We start from the raw sequence: 22,913 nt of genomic DNA on the forward strand, positions 1-22,913 counted from the left end.
GCATATTAAAAATTACATACATGATAAAACATTATGTTGTTGTTGTTTAGTTGTTTAGTCGTGTCCAACTCTTCGTGACCCCATGGACCATAGCACGCCAGGCACTCCTGTAAATGGTAAATAGTGGGGGGAGGGGTAATCTTTTCCCTAATACTATTTTCCTGCTGAAAATACTCACTTTGTCTACACCACTATTTGCCCCTGAAGGTGAGTGACACAGAACCATATTATTGTTGTTCTTGTTGTTGTTAAACAATAACAGCAACAATATCATCTTTCTATTCTATAATTCATGAAAGCTAAGTGTGAATGTAATTCTGAGTTCTGAGTACATTGGAGCTTGGAAACTAAGCGAGGATCATTCCTGGTTAGTACTTGATTGGAAGGCTGCCTGGGAATACTTGGTGCTGTAAGCTTTTCCTTCTTATGTGAAAGGTTGTAGTTCAGTGCTGTTCCCAGGGGACCTACACTACTCTGTGCCTGTTGAGAAGATTAGAAATTGCTCAGACTATGGGGCTGGTTGAGCACATCAGTTGCTGAGCATGAGCCATCTGATCAGCACTTAGATTCATAGACTCATAGAGTTGGAAGGGACCCTAAGGATCATCTAGTCCAACTACCTGCAATGCAGTTGTGCCTTATGGGGACTGAACCTGCAACCTTGGCATTATCAGCACCATGCTCTAACCAACTAAGCTATCTTAACTTAAAAGAAGCTGGATGTCCAGAATGCAGAAGACTGCTAAGTGGTTGGTTTTTGCATGAGCATAGAAAGTCCATTGGCCATATTTCCCAAATGAAAACCTTCATGTATGCTAGACTTTTAAAAGGACAACCTCTTCATACTGTTCCTGTGATATCTTTTTTTGAAGCGAAACTATCAGTCAGTCTCATCTAACATCTGCTTCTCTTCCAGTGGAGGTGCATTTAGTCTTTTGGATTTTCTCCAACTAACTAGCTTTGCCAGTGTTGCATTTTGAACATTTTTGGCCCACATTCCTGTAAGATATTGATTTGCACCAAAAGCGGCGGCTGAAGAGAGATGAGAAAGAGACTGAAAGAATGAAACTGCACAGATAACCTTGAATTTAAATCCTTCTGTTCTTTCGTTCTCCAGACGTCCTTTCCCACCAGGAGACCGGGTTACCTTTAATGGAAGAGACTGTCTTTGTCAAATGTGTGCTCAGCCTATGTCATCCAGCCCAAAAGAACTCTCCAATTCCAGCAGTAAGTACTCTGTAACCTTTTCCTAAATTACAAAATTGAACTCTTGGATAGCCTGTTCTCTATTTTGTACCATTTGTTCAGTCTAACCTGAGCAGTGCTGATTTGTTTCTGGGGCTGCTCAGTTCTGCATTCTGGAAATCTGAGCACTAGATTTTTAACCATGCATGGAGAAGGTATTTTGTGAATTAGTCTCTTGAGCTGATCCCATGACATTTCTTTTCTCTCAAAATGCATTCTAGTCCCTAGTGCTTTTGATAGTAGATTCTCCAGAGAATATAGAACCTAGTTTTGCCCTGTTGGTATAAGTGCTGCGATTCCCATTAAAAGAAAAAAGTGAAAGTGAATTTGCAATGTTTCAAGTAATTGCTACGTATAAAAAGAATTTTAGAAAGCTGAAAACAACCTGAAGTCTAGAGAGTGGTAACATAACATTTGATCTCACAGTTCCCTTATTGTGATGGAACATTTGTATCTAATATAACATTTTAAAACTGATTTACTGTACACCATGTGTTTCCCCTTCCCTTCCCCCAAAGCCACGACCTCTGGTAATGCTCAGCTTTTGGAGTACATCAACTAGAAACCCTCTACAAATGTTTTATAATAATTACTTGTATCTCCTGATATTTTGGTCATGTCAATACTTGGACTGATTGGAAAAAGAGTAAAACATTACAGGAAAGGATTAGCTCTTTTCTGTTTTCTAAGTACAAACATTTCAGCCACCCTGAATTGCCACCTGAGGTTTTTAAAATCTCTCAGTACTGCTGGCAGTTACTGGTAGTGATGGCTGAACACTCGTTTCTCACCTCTTGGTAGTTACTGTAGGGTATTTTCAAGGTCTGAATAAAATTCCAGATTTTTATAGTTGCGAAATTGGCAAATAATAACCCTATTGTAGTGTTATATGCAGTGGATATAGTGAGTTGTGGCTAGTTAGTTTGCTAGTTTAGGAATGCCAAAAGATCCTCAAAATTAGATTCTAATTTCACAATTTCAGCAGTTGCACCTTTTTAAATGTCAGCTTAGGAATTAAATTGTAAATAACTGTTGACAGTAGTTTATAAAGAAGAAACAATTTTGTGATGATTATGTTAAGAGATATAGTGGCAAAGTAAACCAGCAATCCCATCATCCAAAGATGTATGTGAGTACATTTGTTGAGAGTAAGAGAGATTATACTATACAGGTAAAAATTCTGGTGGTCATCTGTTGTCATTGTTGAAGGGAAGTATAATATAATGTTAATGCTAAGTTTTGCTAAGAACACCAGGTGCTAATTCTGCTAGAAAATGAAGTTGAGTCGAGTTTAAAAAGCAAACTTCAGAAAAATGTAGCTGGCAAACATTTGTCTTCCACGTCTCTTCTCTCATGTGATGGTTCCTACTCTCCTGCTCTGACAGGTGAATTTTAATTAGTGCAAAATATTCCAGATCTTCCGCTTCATTCCAAAGCTGCAAGTCATAGGCCTCATCAATCTTCCCTCTCCTTTTGAAGTCATGTTTTTTAATGTAGCCCTTTTCAGAAGTAAATCTCTTTTATAGGATGTGTCTCTGTTACCTGGTTACTTGCTGTTAAGTAGATTAGCAAGAAAGCTTATTTGAGATAGGTAGAGAAAGAAGGATGCTAAAAAAATTCAATTGCCTCAGTTGTAGATTTTAGATAAAAGAGGATTATTGTATCTTCCAGTGAAATTTCTGTCGTATGTTTATGGTGATAATATTGGGTGTTTGTCTTTCCTTTTTAAAAGCATAGGTAGTTGCATATTTTAGCTGTGATGAAAGAGAAAGTGAGTTTATTTTCATACAAGGGCTATGTGTGTTAAATATCTCAATAAACACAACTCTATCATTCAGAACCCAGTGATATAATCATATTGAAGGTAAAATAAATGCACCCCCATTAGTTTCTAATTCATTAATTTCGAATTCAGGGGAATGGATGAAAAAAAAAAGGAACAAGTGAGCTATTGAATGGAAATCCTTTCCTTCCATCCGTTTCTGACAGGAAGAATTCAATACTGAAACTGACAAGAGACCATGCATTGAATCTGAGAGTACTTTGAAAGTGACAACTTTTGAAAACTGTCCAGTATGGAACATAGAAACATGGGCTCAAAAGCCTGCAAAAAGTCTCTGAGGCACAGCAAATTGATATACCTAAGGAACATTCTGCAGGGAGGGGGGAATCTTGGAGTGCCCTGGGAGCGACAAAACAGGAGCAGTTTTCAGATGCTCACAACTATGCAGTTAATGATTGAATAGAGAGCAAGGATGGGGATCTGTCCACTGGCACCAACCTCAGCGTTGCAAGCCCAGCAGGAGGAAACATCTTTATGTGTGTAGGGTTGTCTCTTGAGTGGGAACCTTGAATAATCACATGTGCAGGACTTAGGCTGGAGATGACACAATGGCAGGGGAGAGCCCCCGCCACCTATCTGGATGGGACACCGATGCTACAATTCCCTCATCAGGGCCTTAGTGGAACCTCTGCTGTCCTGCAACACCACAGCACTGAAAGGGTGAGCGGACTTGTCACCCTTTTGTTGGTTGTTTCTAAAATGAAGTTCCTTTGTTCAGTTTGTCTGAAAGATAGCAGCTCTGATGACCATGGAGAGCAGTCCTGAACCTGAAATTTTAATGCCATTTAGACAGAAAGTGCCAAGGTTATAGGTAACTGATTGCAGTAACTGCAGAGTTACTTCATTGTGAGGCCAGAGCCAAGAGACTTTTTGACACTTCTTATTTAGAATTCCTCTAACACATACATGCTTCTGTAGAAATAGCATGTTTTTTCACAATTTCTTTGTTCTTGTTGACTGTGAAAAGACCTTGATAATGAGGATGCTGCATTGTTTCTGTCCATGAGCATGAGAACTTTGCCTTTATGTCTTTGTTTATGGAGAGAGAAGGGATTCAGCCACCGCTGAACATTCTGAGTCCAAAGCTTAGTCATCTTGGTTACTGTCCCAGTTTGCACACTAATTGAAATGGAAACTGGTCTTTGTAGTGAAGGCAAAAACCAACCAAACAAAACAGAGCTCTATTGTCTGTTCCAAGGATCAGCTCCAAAACATTACTTTAACCTGGTAACAATTTACGACTGGAATGATGCCTCTTCTTTGCCTGAAATGAAGAGTGAAAATATTTAATACTCTGGCTGTCCTCCCATGTCCCTGATCTTTTATCAGGGCTCTTTCTGTTTTATAACTCCTATTCTGACAACACTTCCAGACCACAACAATAGCATCTCCCTGTGTCCATATTCTCTTTGTGAACAGAGATCCCCAAACATGGAACATAAATTATGCTACTATGGTGCCCTCCAGATGTTGTTGGACTCCAACTCACATCAACCCCAACCAGCATGGCCAAGGATCAAGGATTATGGTGGTTGTAGTCCAATATTTTCTGGTGCACAGCATTTTGGCTACCCCTGATCTACGGTCTTTATTGTTGAGTCATACTGTCATGGTTTTCCACTGTTTAGAATGAAAGATTTCCTAAATCTGCAAAAGATTTGAAATAGAATAGAATTTGAAATGGAGCTGCTTTGGAAGCAAATTGGTTCTTCTTGTACCCTGAGAGGGATCAAAATATCATGGATCTAAGAGGTTCCCATGTGCTACAAGTGGGAAGAGTAGTAGAGAGAAAGCTATCTCTTCTCCCCCCCCCAAAAAAACACCATTAGCACACTTGCTTAAAATGCATATTAAAGTTACTTACAGAGTGCATTTGGTGTTATTTCCTAACACCTTGAATTTACTTTAAAGGTGTAGGGTTTGATTTCTTAGTACAACATTTATAAAATTGCACAATTGGCTCAGGGGCAAGTCAACAGCTCAGAATCACTCGATATGTACTCACAACTTTCCATCTTCTTGAAGACTGAGATTTGTTGATAGCATCCTTTGAAATCAGTTCTTTATATTTGTAGTTTGAAACATCAGTTACTATTAGATCTCCTGGGAATGAATGCAACTCTAATTGTGGTTCTACAGGTTTAATTTTGCCAGTCATGACATATCCAGGCTCCATCTCATACTCTTTTTTTGCCTGCCAGCCATATATAAATTATTTCTCTGCTCTCACACACACCCTTAAAAAAATTGTGCGTGAGAGACAGAAGAACCTATAGCTCCCTCAGATATATAATACTTAAGACTGCCCTGCCTTGCCCTTGTAATGCTCTTGTGTTCTCTCCACATTAAGTGTTTATGTGCCAAAAAGGTATACTATTAAATATCTGCCAGAGTGAAACAGGTTCACCTATCATACATTAAGTGAACAAGGCATTCATAAGATGGTAGGGAGCCACTTCTATGGACCCTGGTAAATTGCCCTGTTCAAGGGCTGGATAAGACAGACCTTGAAATCCTGCTGTGTGTTTTTTGTCCCTGAAAGGATTAATCAAGTCCCCAGTGAGATATATCTCACACTCTTGGAGACTAAACATCAGTGGATTATTGTTCTCCATATACAACAATGAACTTTTACTCAAAGGAGAAGTAAAAAAGATAGCTTAAATTTCAGTAAATGGCACTGTGTTAATGGCGACCTACATCCCTCCCTCCCACACACCATGCTGCTGTGCTGTATATTTATATGGGTAAAGGGACCCATGGGAACAACATTATAAGAGTGTAAGAACATAAGAGAGCCTGCTGGATCAGGCCGACAACTCACCTAGTCCAGCATTCTGTTCTCAGCCAGAAGCCTGTGGAAAAACCACAAGCAGGACCTGAGTACAACAACACTCTCTACTCTGCTTTTTCCAGCAACTGGTATTCAGAAGCATACTGCCTTTGACTGTGGAGGTAGAAGGTTGCCATATCACTGTGCTTTAGTGAGAACGTAATGGAATATGGTTTTCAAGTTTGGAGTGTAGCCTGCCTAATGCTTTACATGATTTATTAAAAATGAATGAATTTTCAGATGAGTATACCACACTATAAGCCAGGCATCCCCAAACTTCAGCCCTCCAGATGTTTTGGATTACAATTTCCATCATCCCTGACCACTGGTCCTGTTAGCTAGGGATCATGGGAGTTGTAGGCCAAAACATCTGGAGGGCTGCAGTTTGGGGATGCCTGCTATAAGCTGTAGGTTGTATACACAAGAACTCATGAATATCACCCAATGTATCTTGCTATGTTATGAATTTTTCGTATGTTATTGGTGATTTTCTGGGCTGGTTTTGCATAGTAATAACTGTGTACATGATTTATGGTGACTGTAGTAAGATCTCTCCCCACCCCCAATGTTTGTGTGCATTGTTTTGCTGTGTTATACCAGGTTTTGGTATAATCACAATCACAAACACTCACTAGAGTTTAAATGCCTCCATATGTTATATATCTGTTGATACTAAGGAAATATTGTGGTACTGAAAATAAATTGGTATCTTGTTGCTGTCTCATAGTAGCCACTGCAGAATCCACACTATTTCTCAGGGCAAATGTATGGTTTCCAGGTCTCTCAGGTTCCTGTGTTACGATTATGCACAGAGAAACTTTAAATCTTTTTATTTCAACTGGGGGTGTGTAAGGTTGCATGTATGTGTATTCGTGTCAATGTAAGTTGAAAGAACAGAGTTTAAACAAAGTGTCACTGTGTTGTAAACTGTAAGAACACAGCTTAGAAAGGCTGCAGTCAATGTGATTATATAGGGCATGACATTTGCGTATGGTGAACGTCAGTTATGATATATCAAAATAGATTTACTTTATTTTAAAAATCAGTTTATTGCAGGCATTGGCAAAATACAGACCAGTCAGATTAGATCCCCAAGCAGTATTGTTCCCTTTTTCTGACTCTGCCCTCAGCTGCTTTTTGAAATGATATGAGATATATATCTCTAGTCTCAAATATGCGTGTTCTAAACCTCCACCATCACATACTGATACGTATATTAAATGGCCATTTAATAGAAACAAACAATAAATATAAATCCTAGTTGGTTTCACAAAAAAGCCATCCCTGGATCACTTTTAGGTATGTCTCCTGTCAAAAACTTCTGTTGCAAGGTATACATATTCCCATACTGCTGCACAAAGGCCAAAGGTAGCAGATAATCCTCTCTGTTCCCTGTTTCTTAAAGTGTTGCATTCTGATGGGCCTTGGCAACAGTTCACTGAGAGTTCTGGGAGTTTTTTGAGGGGTGTTTATAGAGAAGACTTTTGTGCTTTCAGACTAGCATGTAGCGCCTAACTGCACATTTGTACAGTTAGTTGGGGTGGCCGAAGACGTTTTGGGGCCTGAGGCGAAAAGGCTCCTGTAGAATGCCCACCACCACATGCCCAGTGACAAGGATTTGCAAAGGCTCAGAAAGGAGAATCCCTTGGAAAGCCTCACCACTCCTCCAGGTTGGGGTGGGGAAGGTTTGGAAAGTGCTTCTCCTTAAGGAGAAATGTCTTATGAAGCTCCCTTCCCATCCAACAGGGAGGCTTTGTGCAGGTTTCTTAAGGAGCAACCAGTGCAAAGCCTTGCCATCCTGCTGGGCTGGACTGGGGGAGCTTTGGGCAGCACTTCTCCCTTGCCAAACCTCCCTTCCCGCTCAGTGGCAAAGCTCAGCAGCAGAACGCCTCCCCTCTTGCAGAGTCAGTGAGAGGAGGAAGCATTCCACAAGGCGTTGCAGCGCATCTTCTCGTCCCAGAGGTGGGAAAGAGGAGTGGCAATGCACCATGCTAGAACACTCCCTGCTCTCACAGACTGGGTGAGAGGGGGGAGTGTTCTTGCAGTGGTGAAGCAGTGTGTGTGTGTGTGTGTGTGTGTGTACGTGCGCGCTGTGACTGGCGCTTCATCCTGCCTCATCAGTGAGCCAGCTCTTCAGTTAGTACAAGGGCATGTATACTGATGGCCTAGAACTCCACTAGATGGGACTGTGTCCTACCTGCTTCTTGTCTTACTGTATGCTGCCCTTCACTGTTCAGTTAGTTGCTCTGTATATTCATTAAGTACAATGGCACAATGACTGTCCAGGAGCATGATAGCTGCAGTTGAATTCTTCCGATTGATGTGGGTTTGAATATACTAACACAAAACTAGACCTTTAAGAGCTGCTGTGTGTTTGGCCAAAAATACTGTCTGTTTTGAATTATAAGCAGTTATTGTATGAAGTACTGATAAGGGACTAAAGCAAACCTTTAATAACAATGCTTTAATTAATTTTAATTTTTTTTATTTACGGTTGTAAACCAGCTCCAACAGCACATTCACAAAAATAAAATCTGCATATTATAAACAGTATACAGCAAACCGCTTAAGACTTAAAATTGAATTAAACAGACGTATGAGAACCTAAAAGTTTAAAATTTGAGATACCATACAGATTGACCCTATCACCCTGGAGGCTCCCTTTGACCAGTGTTTTTCAACCTTTTTTGGGCAAAGGCACACTTGTTTCATGAAAAAAAATCACGAGGCACACCACCATTAGAAAATGTTAAAAAAATTAACTCTGTGCCTATATTGACTATATATAAATCGATTTTTTCAATTTTTCCCACGGCACACCAGGCAACATCTCGCGGCACACTAGTGTGCCGCGGAACAGTGGTTGAAAAACACTGCCTTTGACTATTTTCCCCACAGGCTAATTTGTTCTGGGAGGATAGACTGAGTCTGCAAATCTGCAATGCTTGTCAAAAGGTGTTTCAGAGAATCGTGCAGTAATGATGAAGAAAAATAAAGAGTGATGATAATAATAGCGGACAATCTCATCTTTATGGTCCTCCCCTAGCATGGTGATGCGGAAGCTGCAGTCCTCCTGGTGATGGTGGGCTGTAGCTTTAGTAGTCTCTCACCAGCATGGCTAATGGTACAAACTGTAGTCCATCAACAATTGGAGGACCTCAGGTATCCCAGCCTTGCCTTAAATTGTGCAGCCACAAAGCTGTGTTCTGGAATTGTCAAGCTGTCCACCAGGTGCTATGATAAGTCTCACCAGCTGTAGAACATGCATCTTAAAACATGCTCCATAATCCACTGGAGCGTGCGTGGTTTTTGTGGCATATGCTCAGGAGATTCTTAGGAGATAAGTTGATGTGCAAAATGTTCTCTGGAAATAGAAAACTTGAAAACCTCTGATGTAGCCAGTAATTCCCAGACAACCATCTATTTCTGTTTTTAAGCTCGATAATACTACTGTATTTAAGTAAGTAACTATACACAGACACACACACAAATGCTTTTTTGCAGCAGTTGTGTGTGTGGGGGGGTAATAATTCTGTTTATACTGCCACATAATTGGATTCCCTGCCCCCCTGAAATGTAAACTATTTGAAAGACACAAATCAAGATATTTTTCACAATTCAAAAAATAAGCTTTTACTTTGGACGTCAAGTAAAACTTGCTTCTGATCATTACTCTGTTAGAAGATAAAGCTCATTTCCCTGAGGAAATTGGGTCCCTTTGTTGTATGCATGCCACTTTTGATGGCAAGGCTCTTCTGTAGCTGCTGGCAAGGATTTGTTTTGCTCTTAGCAAAAGTAAAATAAATTGGCTTTGAAGCATTTTCTTTGACAGATTTATTTCTTGATGCTACTTGGCTGATGGGCTCTGCATTATTGTGCATTTCAGAATATGGGGTCTCATCTATAGCTCTCTTTAGCAAAACAAGGTACAGATAAATGGAATTGTGGAATTCTTTTTTCCACATTTGTACATGATAAATCATTGGATGGGTCCATTATAGTGGATAAGTTTGGAGGAGGAAGATGATTATATTTTAAGGAATGTATAAACTGCTTAATCAATGTAGGGGTACATTGAACAATTAAAAATACCTATAACTATACAGTCAGCAAGCACTGAGGCACGCCAAGGGAGCAGAGCACCTAAGCAAGTGATGCAGATAGGAAGAAGCAATCTCTTCACTGTCCATAGTCTGAATACATTTGGTTCTTGCAACAAACAGAGCAGCTTCATGTCTGGCCCCCAAGTATATATATTTTCATATTTGTTAATAGCCAGTTCAAATTCCTGGCTGTTGGACAGTCAATAGGAGATCTTTTGGACATTCTAAAGTCACCCTGGAGCATTTTCCTTTTTAACCAAAATATATGCAACTTAGGGCTTTTGCTTACTATGAGTCAGTACCATTTGGGGACATCTGACCTGTACTGTCTGAATATAAAGACTGTCATCCAGGATCAGACTAATGGTCCTTCTAACTTGATATTCTGTCTACTGACCTGGCCAGTGAAACATCTCTGGAAAGCTCACAAGTAAGACACAATGGCAGTGTTCATTTCACTGGTTAGATCAGTGTTTCTTCTAGTTCAGTATCCTGTCCAGCAGCTAGATGCTACAAGGAAATTATAATTTAAGAATTGTAGTATAACAAGCTAGTCCAACATTCAGTGACATCACTTCATTGATTTGGAGAGTATGTTGCATGCTTTTGCAGTTATGCAAAACATGTTACAGGGCATGTATAATAAATAAAAACAGTAGCTATTGGAAGTCTAATTGACTTTTCGTGGATTTGTGAAACTTGTAGCCAGGGTAAAAATTCTCACATGACAATATAGTGATATTTCTTTACAATATAAGAGCAAGAGGTTCCAGTAGCCACATTGGCACAAGATAATGTTGTTGTATAACCCATGGCTTTCTGGGCATTTACACTCAAAAGGTTCCATGAATACATAGTTTGAACTGCACAGATCAGGTTTTTTATACTAATTGAACTAGTCCTTTCCCACAGTGACTAGACTGGTTTGCCTTTCATTCTTCATTGAATGCTGCTTCACATCAGTTGGTGTGAATTGATATAAGGATGTCAAAAGCGAATAGTGAAGCTGAGATACTGAAGCATCAAAATGGGTCTTTGTTTTTTTCTTTTATTTCTTGTCCTAATGACAAAGCCAGTTGCAATATTTTTAAAAGTTTAATATTCATAATGGAACCAGATTTTTAGTGTTTTGCACTAAAATGTTGGTTATTTGAACAAATCACAATCATATGTGGTTTTTTAACACATTTATTTATTTATTTATTTATTTATTTATTTATTGAATTGACTTTCTGTTTCGATTTTCAATGCAGAAAATGTTCTTGTAGCTTTTTGGTTCCAACATTTATGACCACAGTTTTGCAATACCTTATGAAAATATACTTTAAGGTGTCATGTAAAGGAAGGTAGATCCATTCATACTTCCTGATGCAACTTTTATTCCCTTAGCTTTTTTCTTGGTTCAGATAATTTCAGAAAATCAGGACAAGGCCACCTTTACTCCCAAGTTCTGAAGTTGGGTCTGGCATAATGGCCTGTTCCCTTTTTTTAACCAGCCTGAAATATCTGTTGAAATTCTTTTTTTTAGTACACTTTTTCTATACCTATACCCAAGAGAAGCAGAGAATGAAGCTCTGGTTCCCTTAAAAAAACAAAAAAAACAGATCTTTTATACCCGCACCCCTTACATATTCTACCTACTGTACTAGCTTTTCACGACAACATTTAGAGAGTTACTGCCATCTAGAGGGTAGAAATGTGAAGGACAATGAGAGGAATGAGATATGTAAAAAGGATTGTCAGCCCCAACTCCTTGAAAGGGGGAAATGTTTGATCCTGGATGCTAATTAGAGTAGCTGTATGCAAAAATAAAATTAATAATATTCCTGCATTTTGGTGAAGCTGGAAGAAAATTGTCAGTTGTTTTCTTTCAAAGACAGGGCTATATTTGCCTGTATCTAAACTTAAAAATAATATATGCAACATGTGGCCTGGTCTGCCAGCCAGATGTTTTAGAATTTTTGTTCTATGTAGAATTTATGTACTGGTGTACATAAATTATATTATATTGCTTCATAGAGACGGTAACTGGTCTAATCTTGGAGTGGCTGGCTGGGGGATACACAGGTCAACTGATCTATGCATATTGCTTTATTTGCAGATTGTGCAGGTTGTGGAAGAGATATAAAGAATGGACAAGCATTACTAGCATTGGATAAGCAGTGGCATCTGGGATGCTTCAAATGCAAGGCCTGTGCAAAAGTTCTGACTGGAGAATACATTAGCAAGTAAGCAGCCTCCCGTTTATCTTTGTTGCATTAAATACAGAGTGCTTTGACCTATTTTTTGAATAAGTGACAGTACCAAAGGTATATTACGACAGGATCTCTTAGTGTTCCTACCGGTGAGTACTCAGCTAGAAGTCCTGCTCTTGATCCACGGATAATACCCACAGCAGAACTGACCCCTTTGCCCAGCAGGATTCATTCTTATCAGAGGACCATAATGTGAACTAGACAGCGATGCAGTGGTATTGCCCCCCTTCTCCTTGGATGTCTGCAAGTGCATAAGAAATTGCAATAGATTTTGGTAACAGATCACTGCGCATCTCTGTCTTATGAAGTGGAGGGGTGTACAATCTAATCTGCTTCCACTATATTCCACCTCCCTCCATATCACATAGAGAATCAATGTGTGTCCAACTCATCTTCCCAGATAGAGTAAGTCATCATTCCATCAAATATCACTTCTCAAATTGCAGCAATTGCTGATTCTTCAGAGACAAGAGAGAAATATTGCACAATATACAAAGGAAGAGAGAATTTTTGATACTTGTAGGCACTAACTGAACAGCCAGATTAAAATAATAGGTGTCATAAATGTATCCATCTGTGTTTGAAATACATGAGGTTCTTGATTCCAGGTAGGTCTTTGCTGAATCTTGTTGCTTGAATGGCCAGATAAAACTTTTCTAATATAATCTGCACTGTCCATTATTTTTTATCTGACTTGTGTAATTGACAGCTCTACCTGCATGACTTACACCTCTGCTCCACACCATGACGCTTGTGTGGTGCTAAAAAGAAAAAGAGAAACAGATTTTTCTGTCACTGAGGTTACCAAAGGAAACAAAGTGGTGCTGAAAATAAACGTAAAAATAGAACTGTTTGATCAGGATGTCTGCATCTCTTCCTTGGCTTACCTGACACTAAACTGTCAGACATACTCTCATTTATTATAAGTATTCCTAGCAGTAGTGGATGGCATGGTGGGGCAGCCGTGCTCATACAACAACCACAACAACATATTATTTGTACAACAACAACAACAACGTATTATTTGTAGCTTGCCCATCTGACTGCATTGCCCCAGCCACTCTGGGTGCCTTCCAACAGAATATAAAAGAACACACAATACATCAGACATTAAAAGCTTCCTGATACAGGGTGGCCTTCAGGTGCCTATGGAAGGTTGTAAAATTGTTTATCTCTTTGACATCTGACGGGATGTCCACAGGACGGATGCCACTATTGAGAAGGCCCTATGCTTGGTTCTCTGTAACTTCACTTCTTGCGATGAGGGAACTGCCAAACAGCCCTCAGAGCTGGACCTCAGTTTCTGGGCTGAAAGATGGGGGTGGAGACACTCCTTCAGGTATACAAGGCCGAAGCCATTATACTTGCACAGACACATTTTTTTAATTGTTGAGTGCAAAACAGCTACTTTGTCTTCACCCCAGCAGTTTCAATGCATCAAATATGCATTTAGCATATTGGAGAAACTGATTTACATCATGTGGATTACTTTCAGAGATGGTGCACCTTACTGTGAAAAGGACTATCAGGTTCTCTTTGGTGTCAAATGTGAAGCGTGCCACCAGTTCATCACTGGGAAAGTCCTAGAGGTAAGAGAGCTGCATGGCTTAGTGTAACAGTACCAGTATTTTATCTATTAGTATTTTTCTTTTTAAAGGAGAAGAAATGAAGCATATATTTTTGTACAGTAGGAGCATGGCCAACACTTCATTCTACTGTAATATTTTCTAATATTAAAAGGATATACTGTACTTTAAATGTGGTTTTAAAAGAGAGTACTCTTTAGTCCTGGAAAATGCTTGTTGCAAGAAAGTATCTGAAGGTAGAAAATACAGAATTGCAGGGCCGGCCCTACGGCCAGGCAGGCTGGGTGGCGCAGGGCGCCAGGGCGCCTGCCTGCCAGGGGGCGCTGCACCGCCCGCCTGCGCAGCTCTGTCCGCGCAGCTCTGCCCGCCCGCCGTGCAGCTCCGCCCGCCCGCCGCGCTGGAAAACGGGGCAGGGCGGGGGCGCCGGAGGGATCCGCCGCGCAAGAGTGCCAAATATACTTAAGACGGCCCTGCAGAATTGTATAGAGTGAACTCCCAATTCTTCCTTTGAAGTTGAATCTCTTGACCTCAAAAGAGGCCCATGGAAGATGGGCCAATTCTAGATCTGGCCAATTCGCCAGATCCAGTTTGCTATCCCTGACTTAAATTCACTGTTGTTTTCTTTGTGGTGGGAACTGCTTTTCCTTCCATTGACAGAGATTTAGCCATTATAATATTCCTGAACTTTGTGTTTTTCTATGGCTATTTTTCATATATTACTCTAGTGGAGCTTGGCCCATTGAGGTGAATGGAGCACTGCCACACCATTCCCAGTTTGCCCCCAGCTATATTCTCCTGCCTTCATTTTCACTTATAACCAGTCTAGGGTACTGCCTCTCGCCTCCCTCAACTTCCTTAGTCTCAGTGTTGCCCTTGTAAAACTCAACAGGGAGGAGCACGGGGACAAAATTAGAACTAGTTGGCTCTTCCTGTCATGGACTCTGGTTCCACCTACTGTTAAGAGGTCCCTGCTTTCTGCCCTGGCACTCCTAGTAGCATACCCTCCAACTCCCGGATTGAAAAATCCAGGATCAGCAGCAGCGCAGCACCGGAAGTCGCTTCTACGCATGTCTAGACATGCATAGAAGCGACTTCCGGTGCCAGGCTGCCCGTGTCTGCACGTCTGGGCACCAGAAATCATTTCTTCTCATGTCCAGACATGCACAGACAGCCAGGATAACAGCGGGAAACGGTAACAAAATACAGGGGTTTCCCGCGAAATCGAGGGACTTGGCACTTAGAAATAGTATCAGACAAGTAGAACCCCACAACAGAAGCTTACAGTGTGTGGTGTTTCTTTTCAGGATTCCAGCCACCCCATTCCACTACCTTGCCCAATTTTCATTTCGCAAAAACCAGTCAGTGTTCCATACCCACTGATAATACTCACCTCTTGTTAGGCTCATTTCTCTAACATTTCCCCTATATTAAATCCATTCATTTCTTCATTGATGTGTATGAGCAGCTATTTTTATTTTATTTTTTGCATCCCTGGGAATGATTTAAGATATCTTCTTCATTTGAATAGGTTACTTCCTGGTTCACATGAAGAGAGAGTTATTTCTACTGTGTGTTTGTGTGTACACACACACAGCAGCTCCCCTGTTTGCTACGCTTGACAACCCCTTTCCCTAACCTTCCTTAGACCTCACCAAATCCTCCCCTTACAGGGTTGACAATGCCACTAGAAAATAGGAATCAACAAAAAAATGGCTGCCAACTATGTTTCATTTTTTGGAGCTCAAATGACGGATTATTCAACATCTTCAGCATGTTCCTGGTATTTATGCAGAAGTAGATGTTTGAATAGGGGACGCGGGTGGCACTGTGGGTTAAGCCACTGAGCCTAGGGCTTGCTGATCAGAAGGTTGACGGTTCGAATCCCCACGTTGCTCGGTCCCTGCTCCTGCCAACCTAGCAGTTCGAAAGCACCTCAAAGTGCAAGTAGATAAATAGGTACCGCTACACCGGAAAGAATAATAATAATTTATTATTTATACCCCGCCTGTTATGTATTGTAGTTTTCCCTCAGGTCCTTGGCAGTTATTTTTAGGAGGGAACTTTAGGAGGGAACTTTGAATTATGTTTGATACATTGTTTGAGCCAGCCTCTATAAAAGCAGGCTGGCTCAGCAGTTCAGTTTAGTTCTGTTCTGACTCAAATAAAGAGCTGTTTGGAGAATCACTGTGTCGTCTGCTGCTTACCCACAACTTAACACCACCCATCTGGCTGGGTTGGTTTCCCCAGCTACTCTGGGCAGCTTCCAACAGAAAAATGAAATAATCTATTAAACAGAAAAATGAAATAAAACAATCTATTAAACATTAAAAGGTAAGGTAGGTAAAAGGAAGGTAAATGGCGTTTCCGTGGGCTGCTCTGGTCGCTAGAAGCGGCTTTGTCATGCTGGCCACATGACCTGGAAGCTGTACGCCAGCTCCCTCGGCCAATGACGCGAGATGAACGCTGCAACAACAGAGTCGGTCACGACTGGATCTAATGGTCAGGGGTACCTTTACCTTTAGATGTTTGAATGCTTGGGAATGATGCATTTTCTACTTGCTGTAACACTTTCTTTTACTTTAGTTTGCTTTGTGAACATTTAAAAATATTTTCTCTGTGTAGTTTTCCATAGATTTTGATAAGAAGATGTGTGTACACTTTAGATAGTATAAAGCCAGTACTGTCATAGAAGAAATACACCAGAGGGCAGCACTAGTCCCTATAAAAGGAAACTCTGGTTTGTTTGTTTTTAATAAAGATTGAGGTTATATATCTAGCATATTTTTGTCACTTTTCTTATTAAATTGGATTTTGATTCATTACTGCTCAGCTGGTGGAGATTATAAAACTTATTGGGTTCTATGGATATTGAGAAGCAATTATTTGTCAAATGAGATGAAGACATTGACCTGGTTCACAGGACACAGTAAGCACAAAATCGACTGTAGCTTCTGAGAGTCATATTCTGAATATATTTTTTTGTATGTAACAGACAGAAAATCAGAAGTCCTTTTCTCTCTTCTATTCCTTCCTTCCTTCCTTCCTTCCTTCCTTCCTTCCTTCCTTCCTTCCTTCCTTCCTTCCTTCTTTCTTTGGTTTCCGTGGTGTCCTCTACTCTGGATCATTATGGTGATTATACAAACATGAAAGTGATGGGTGGTTGCTAAAGGACCCTGGGTAAAAAGCAGGAAAGGAAAGATCTCCTAGGGTGGGAGGCCGGGAGAAGAAAGAAAGAAAGAAAGAAAGAAAGAAAGAAAGAAAGAAAGAAAGAAAGAAAGAAAGAAAGAAAGAAAGAAAGTTGTGCTCTTGAAATAAATACTTTTTTAGTCTTTAAGCTGCTTCAAGGACGTGGCCTGTTCTTTTTTTTAAACAAACACCCACAGACTTGTGGCTCTAAACTTACACTTTATGCATCCCTCCCTGGGTTCACTTATGTCACTTGCTACCAGCTTTGAAAAACATATTATACAGTATAGGGATTACATCACGGATTCATATCTTTTCCTCATTCCCCCTAGAATTGGACTAATTAGAATTGAGTTTATCAGAAAGAAATGAAATCCCAGTGTAATGGAACTGTAGCAGCCAGGACTGAAATTATAATTAACCCAACCCAATTAATAACCCAGTTAAATTTCAGGTTTAGTAATGAAGCTGAGATGAATATTTGAAATTTTCATGTCAAGTACCTTTTTAAAAAGAATAGCACAGCTTGGCGTACAAATTCCTTCCTCTCTGATTTAGGTAGCTTCACAGATCCAATTATCAAATCATCTGTATGATATACACAGGAATATATTGGTTAGATAATTGCTGTTAAATGGCCTAGCAACATAATATTATGCTACAGCTTGCCAGAAAATCAAGAGAATTGGCTCAAGGACAGTTTTTTAAGGGGGCCAGTTACAAATATGAAGACTCTGGTTAAGATTTGGGCTGCAATTCTGTACAAACTACCAGGAAGTAGGTTCCATTGAATAAATGAGGCTTACTGCTGAGCAAATGTTTCCAAAACTGCACTGTCAGTTGCTTAATATTTACCGGATGCTTAGTAAAGAAAGTATAGTCTTGGATACAGAATGTCCTCAAACTTTTTTGAAAAGCATTTCTGTGCAGCTCTGCTTGATTCTAGAAGTATCCCCAAGATGCTGACTTCACTCAGAAAGAACAAAGCTCTGAGTAATTCTGTTAAATTATTGCACCCAGTTAGGGTTGCCATATTTTGAAGAGCAAAAAAGAGGATACATTTGTCAACTTCTACTTTTAACTGTGGATTGCTATGACGAGACTCATTTTACAGACCCATGAAGAAGACACAATGTCCTGGAAAAAGAGGACGTATGGCAACCCTTTATAGAAACAAATGGTATTGCCCTCACCTGGACTAATGTGACCTCCCCCTGTCTTTTCCTCCACAATGGACTGATCCATTGATTCTGAGCTTAAACTGAAAAGACTGAACAGTCCTCCTCTTCACTGTGCAGTGATTGGGATACTGGAGGGTTGCGATTTGGAATGAAGCAAGGGCTGTCTTTTGGATTAGAAATATTATCAGAGGTTATGCTAGCCAGTTCAGTGAGATTGTGCTTTGGGAGTTTTTGTGTGTCAGCAAGATGTTTCTCGCAGTTCTTTTGAATCTGAGGAAAGTGGAATGAGCACCTCATTGGATGGAAAAGTTTTAGAAAGCACAGCAAAGAAGCCTTAGCAGAAGGTAAATGCTTCCAAATCCTTGTGAGATATAAGTGTGCAGTGAGAGAGTGCAATACTTTCAGGAGAAAAATATGTGGGCAGGGGAGATGGGGTGACTCCATATGCCAAGCAGACAGCAAGAACAGAATATGCCTGTTTGCAATTGGCGTGGCTTCTTGTCTTTGTCATGAGATATGTTATTGTCATTCTTAGTGTGTGCTTTGATTTTATGGTATTCCTTTGAATATATTTTACATGGAAAAATGTTTCCCATATTACATCACAGTCAATCTTAAATTACTGTGAAATGAAGAAGTGAAAACCGTGACTATGCCTTATGCATAGGCTACGCTAGTGAAATATCTCAGTGGGGCAGGTAAATTGTTTCTTGTGGGGGGGGGGGTATAACTCTAAAAGCTGCTGCATCATTTAAAAATAAGTAGATTTGTTGTTGAGCCTATTTGCATCTGGAAATAAACCTATATGTCTATAAATTGCTATAGGACAAGTTGCTGCTTTAGGGCCCCTTTGCTTTTTTCACAAGTAACCCATATATTTGTATTTTTACTATATTGTGTTGTACTTTATTGTTTCCCCACTTGAACATTTAGGAGAGACAGGATGTAAATAGTTTAAAACAAATAAATACAGTAGTGAATATCTCCCTTAACATCTTTTAGTTTTTGTATGCTACCCACACATTACATTGGTTGTAGTTTTTGGCAAACATGTATTATTCAAACCCATTAGAGCCTATGATGACCTGATATACATGTCTGCAGAGACATTTAAACTGTAGAAACATATTAGTCCTATGTGAAATTGGCAACACTGAGTTGGTCACAGCTGCTTAGAGGACATGGCTTTGAAGGCCAGTGCATAGTCTGTCTCCCCGTTCATCCCCCCACCCAGAAAAATGCTACTGAGAAGTAATATTAAGTAAATATAAAGAGCTGGCAGGGGAAAATAGAGTACAAAGAAACAGATATTGTGCAAGGTTTAAAAAAAATATCCTTTGTTTGGATCTCATTGTTCCCTTGGAAAATCTTGTGACATTTAGCAGGAATTTAGAAAAAAAGTTAAACTTGCTTGCATGAGTTCTGCTCTCAAATTCCTGATTACCTGTCAGAAAATAATGGCCAGATTTCCAGCTGCTGCAGCTTGGGATTTACCTGTTAAGTTTCAGCAACCAGGTTGTCTCTCACATGCGGCTTTTGTTCATCCTCAAAATAATTTTAGTGCAGTGTTTGAGAGGCTGGAGGTAGACTAATGTACCCCAGCCCTCATCTCCCCCACCCAAAGTTGGTAGAGCACTCCTTATTCATGGTATCTGTAAATATTTCTTTTATCCATTACCAACTTTAGTCAAACAGGTTGTTGGGATTTTAATGCTTCAGAAGCCTGCAAAATTTCTTTTGTGAGGCTGGAAAAATTATCATGTACACCACAGACAGTGCTGGCTCCAAGGGTATTCTAAAGACTGTTATTTGTCTTCAGCCTTGCAGGTCAGCATTACTGAGGGGTATGTACACTCATTTATACTCCCTCCTCTTCCCAAAAAACTATTGCCTCTGAACAAACAGGTTTTGCTTGTTTATTTTCAATGCTTCAGCAGGAAATCTAGCATATAATTTTGGATGAAAAACCATAACTTGAAAGTGATAGCACAAGCAATAGAGCTGTTGAAGAAGCCTCCAGGAAGGGCAGGTGGAACAATACAGTTTAGTGCACCTTCCACCACACTGTCTGGCTGTCATTCCACTTTGGCATGTGAAAAATTTGAACTCAGAGCTTGTGCTTTTGCAGAGCTCAGAGCAAATGTATATTGGCCCTTAGAGCAAAATGCTAACAATAGTTTCCATCTCCATCCTATGCCCTTTCAAATTGTTTTTTTTTTGGGGGGGATTATTGGGTTGCTTTTGTTTTTATTCTGATTATGTATTCTGTGGTTTTATATTCTGATTTTATCCTGTGAACCACCCTAAGACCTGCGGATATAGGGCGGTATATACATTTTAAAAATAAATAACTAAATTTTGGGAGGAATAAATGAATGCAGCCAGACCCACTTCCCCAAAATCAGGAGTCTTTTGCCGATGGTTGCTGTTTTTGTTTGTTTGTTTGTTTACTTCCTGCTGCCTTCTTCGCCTTTCCATTTACTTGCCTTCTTTCCCCCAGAAATAATCACATTCCTTGCTATCTTCCAATGAGAAGCAAGGAATTCCAGAGTCCTCTGATATGCCAAGGATTCTGAGAAAGTTCCAGGATGGAAAACTAACAGGTATCTGAAGAAGTGTGCATGCACACGAAAGCTCATACCAATGACAAACTTAGTTGGTCTCTAAGGTGCTACTGGAATTTGTTTTGTTTTGTTTTGTTTCGACTACGCCAGACCAACACGGCTACCTACCTGTAACTGAGCATTGTAGTTGATGCTTGAAACAATTCTGTACTTGTCTCTGACTCTGGTTGATTCAGGGGGGCGGGGGAACTATGGTGGTTTTGTGCCTAAGGGTGCATTAACACAGAAGCCATCCCTGTTGGTCTTGCCTTTCAAAAAAAGAGGTCACAGTGTTTGTTTCCCGATTAGTCTTGTTTCCCTGTATTTCTGGTTGGGAGTGCTAAACCAGACATGTCTATTAGTAGAAAGGGGGAGACAGGCTGCTTTCATCTTTCCTTACATGCCATAGTAAATTTAGATTGTCTGTGCAGGTGTTGTCCCAAAGAGACTGTAATAATACTACAGATGGGCAGTGCATGGCTGCCCCACTACGAACATGGTATTTATTTATTTATTTATTTATTTATTTATTTATTTATTAAATTTCTATCACTCCTTTCTCGCTAAGGAAGCCCAACTTGTTGATGCTTCCTCCAGTGATTTGTAAACATCTCGTGCTGGGTAGTGTTCATTTACTGCCCAGGTGCAAATATCTAACAGGGACTCAGATGCCAATCAATTGGTGCCTTTTGTAAATGACAGGAATAACTTGGCAACAAACGACACAACACAAGCATATACATGCACATGACACATGCACTTGGCTGGATTTGTCTGTATAATTGTACTGTGTCACAATTTGCATAGCTAATTGATGCAGATTTCCCAAGGTGTCAAACACGATAGTGGATTCCCCCAAGGATCTGGTGGCAGTTAACTTATCCATAAACTTTATAAAGTCAAGTCAGATTGTGAAAAGCTCTAAAGGACTCTTCAGAGGTGGCTGGCTGTAGAGGAAAATAGGCAAGTTTCAAAGGTTGTTTTTGGCCCACTTTTCAACGCTTTCACGTTCCCAGAATGCAGGGAATGGATTTCGACTAGACAATTTAACAAACAAGTAAAGCAAGTGGACCATGTAACAAAATATTACTATGTACTCAATCTTGACTTTAGACCAACCAGGGCTGCTTGGCATATTTTGAATGGGTCCTGTGGGAGTGTGGCATAACACAAAATAGCTGCCATAACGAAAAGAGACAGGACCACAATGGGGTGTGGGTATGTGTCTCCCCACCCTCCCACCAAACAATGTAAAAAAAAGCTTGCTCACAGAGGAAGGCTCTTTATGCCTCTTCTCTGCTCAGAACAGGGAGGAAGGGTTCCAATCCTGTCCTCCAGTGAAATGTGAGCATGTTTAAGGAGTGGTGGTAGGGTTCAGTGTAGAAGAGGCCAATGCAGTGCAGCAGGAAGTCTCCTGTGCATTGTATTTTGAAGGGCTGTTCACTGATACCTTTTGGTGGGGGGGGGGTACCATTGAACATATTGGTAGGCACACTGGCACCCATGGGTGTCATAATAGTGATCCCTGTTTTAAATTGTGCTTTGGAGAGCCAGCTACATGAGAAGGGTTGGGTTAGTACAGTATTGCACTCTTACAGTAAGAAAGGCCCAAAGGATATTCCTATGCTGAACTACAGCCTGTGTGCAAATACTTCGAAGTGTTCAAGGGTCAAATTGATCTTCAGTGACATGTAGCTGACCTGGCATTGTTGGCATTTGAAGACTTTGCAAAGAATGGGGGGGGGAGTGTGGAAATGCCATTCAGTACAATGTAAGAGTTAAGAAGCCTAACCTCAGTCTTATCTCTGAGTTTATGGCCTCAGCAGCAGCATGCTTAAAAAAAAATATCTGCCAGAATTCTTGGTTTCCAGATGTTCTTCTAATACCCTACAAGCAGCCAGTTTAAAGCGAAATGTAGATCCATTCTGTGACCCTTTCGAACAATGAAGCAACCATAAAACACAAGTGAAACATTCACCCTAAAATTGGAACCAGGTGTCAACCTAGCAGGTTTCAGAGACACTATAGAAATCCCATATATGTCCAGGATTTGTGGTAATGGAGAGAGAAGGGAACCT

General features: G+C 40.3%; 1 protein-coding gene across 16 annotated transcripts in view; it reads left to right on the forward strand.

Annotated features, from left to right (window-relative positions):
- The window catches only part of ABLIM1 (actin binding LIM protein 1), a 194,392-nt gene that overhangs the window by 104,263 nt on the left and 67,216 nt on the right, over nucleotides 1–22,913 (forward strand). For all 16 annotated transcript variants that reach the window (XM_060274770.2, XM_088670544.1, XM_088670535.1 and 13 more), the window contains exons 4-6: nucleotides 1,118–1,227; nucleotides 12,126–12,252; nucleotides 13,775–13,868. In XM_060274770.2, coding sequence (XP_060130753.2) covers nucleotides 1,118–1,227; nucleotides 12,126–12,252; nucleotides 13,775–13,868 — 331 coding nt within the window. The remainder of the gene's footprint in view (nucleotides 1–1,117; nucleotides 1,228–12,125; nucleotides 12,253–13,774; nucleotides 13,869–22,913) is intronic.

This window comes from Zootoca vivipara, chromosome 5 (genome assembly GCF_965207765.1).
Source record: "Zootoca vivipara chromosome 5, rZooViv2.hap1.1, whole genome shotgun sequence".
In the NCBI taxonomy this organism is placed as follows: Eukaryota; Metazoa; Chordata; class Lepidosauria; order Squamata; family Lacertidae; genus Zootoca; species Zootoca vivipara.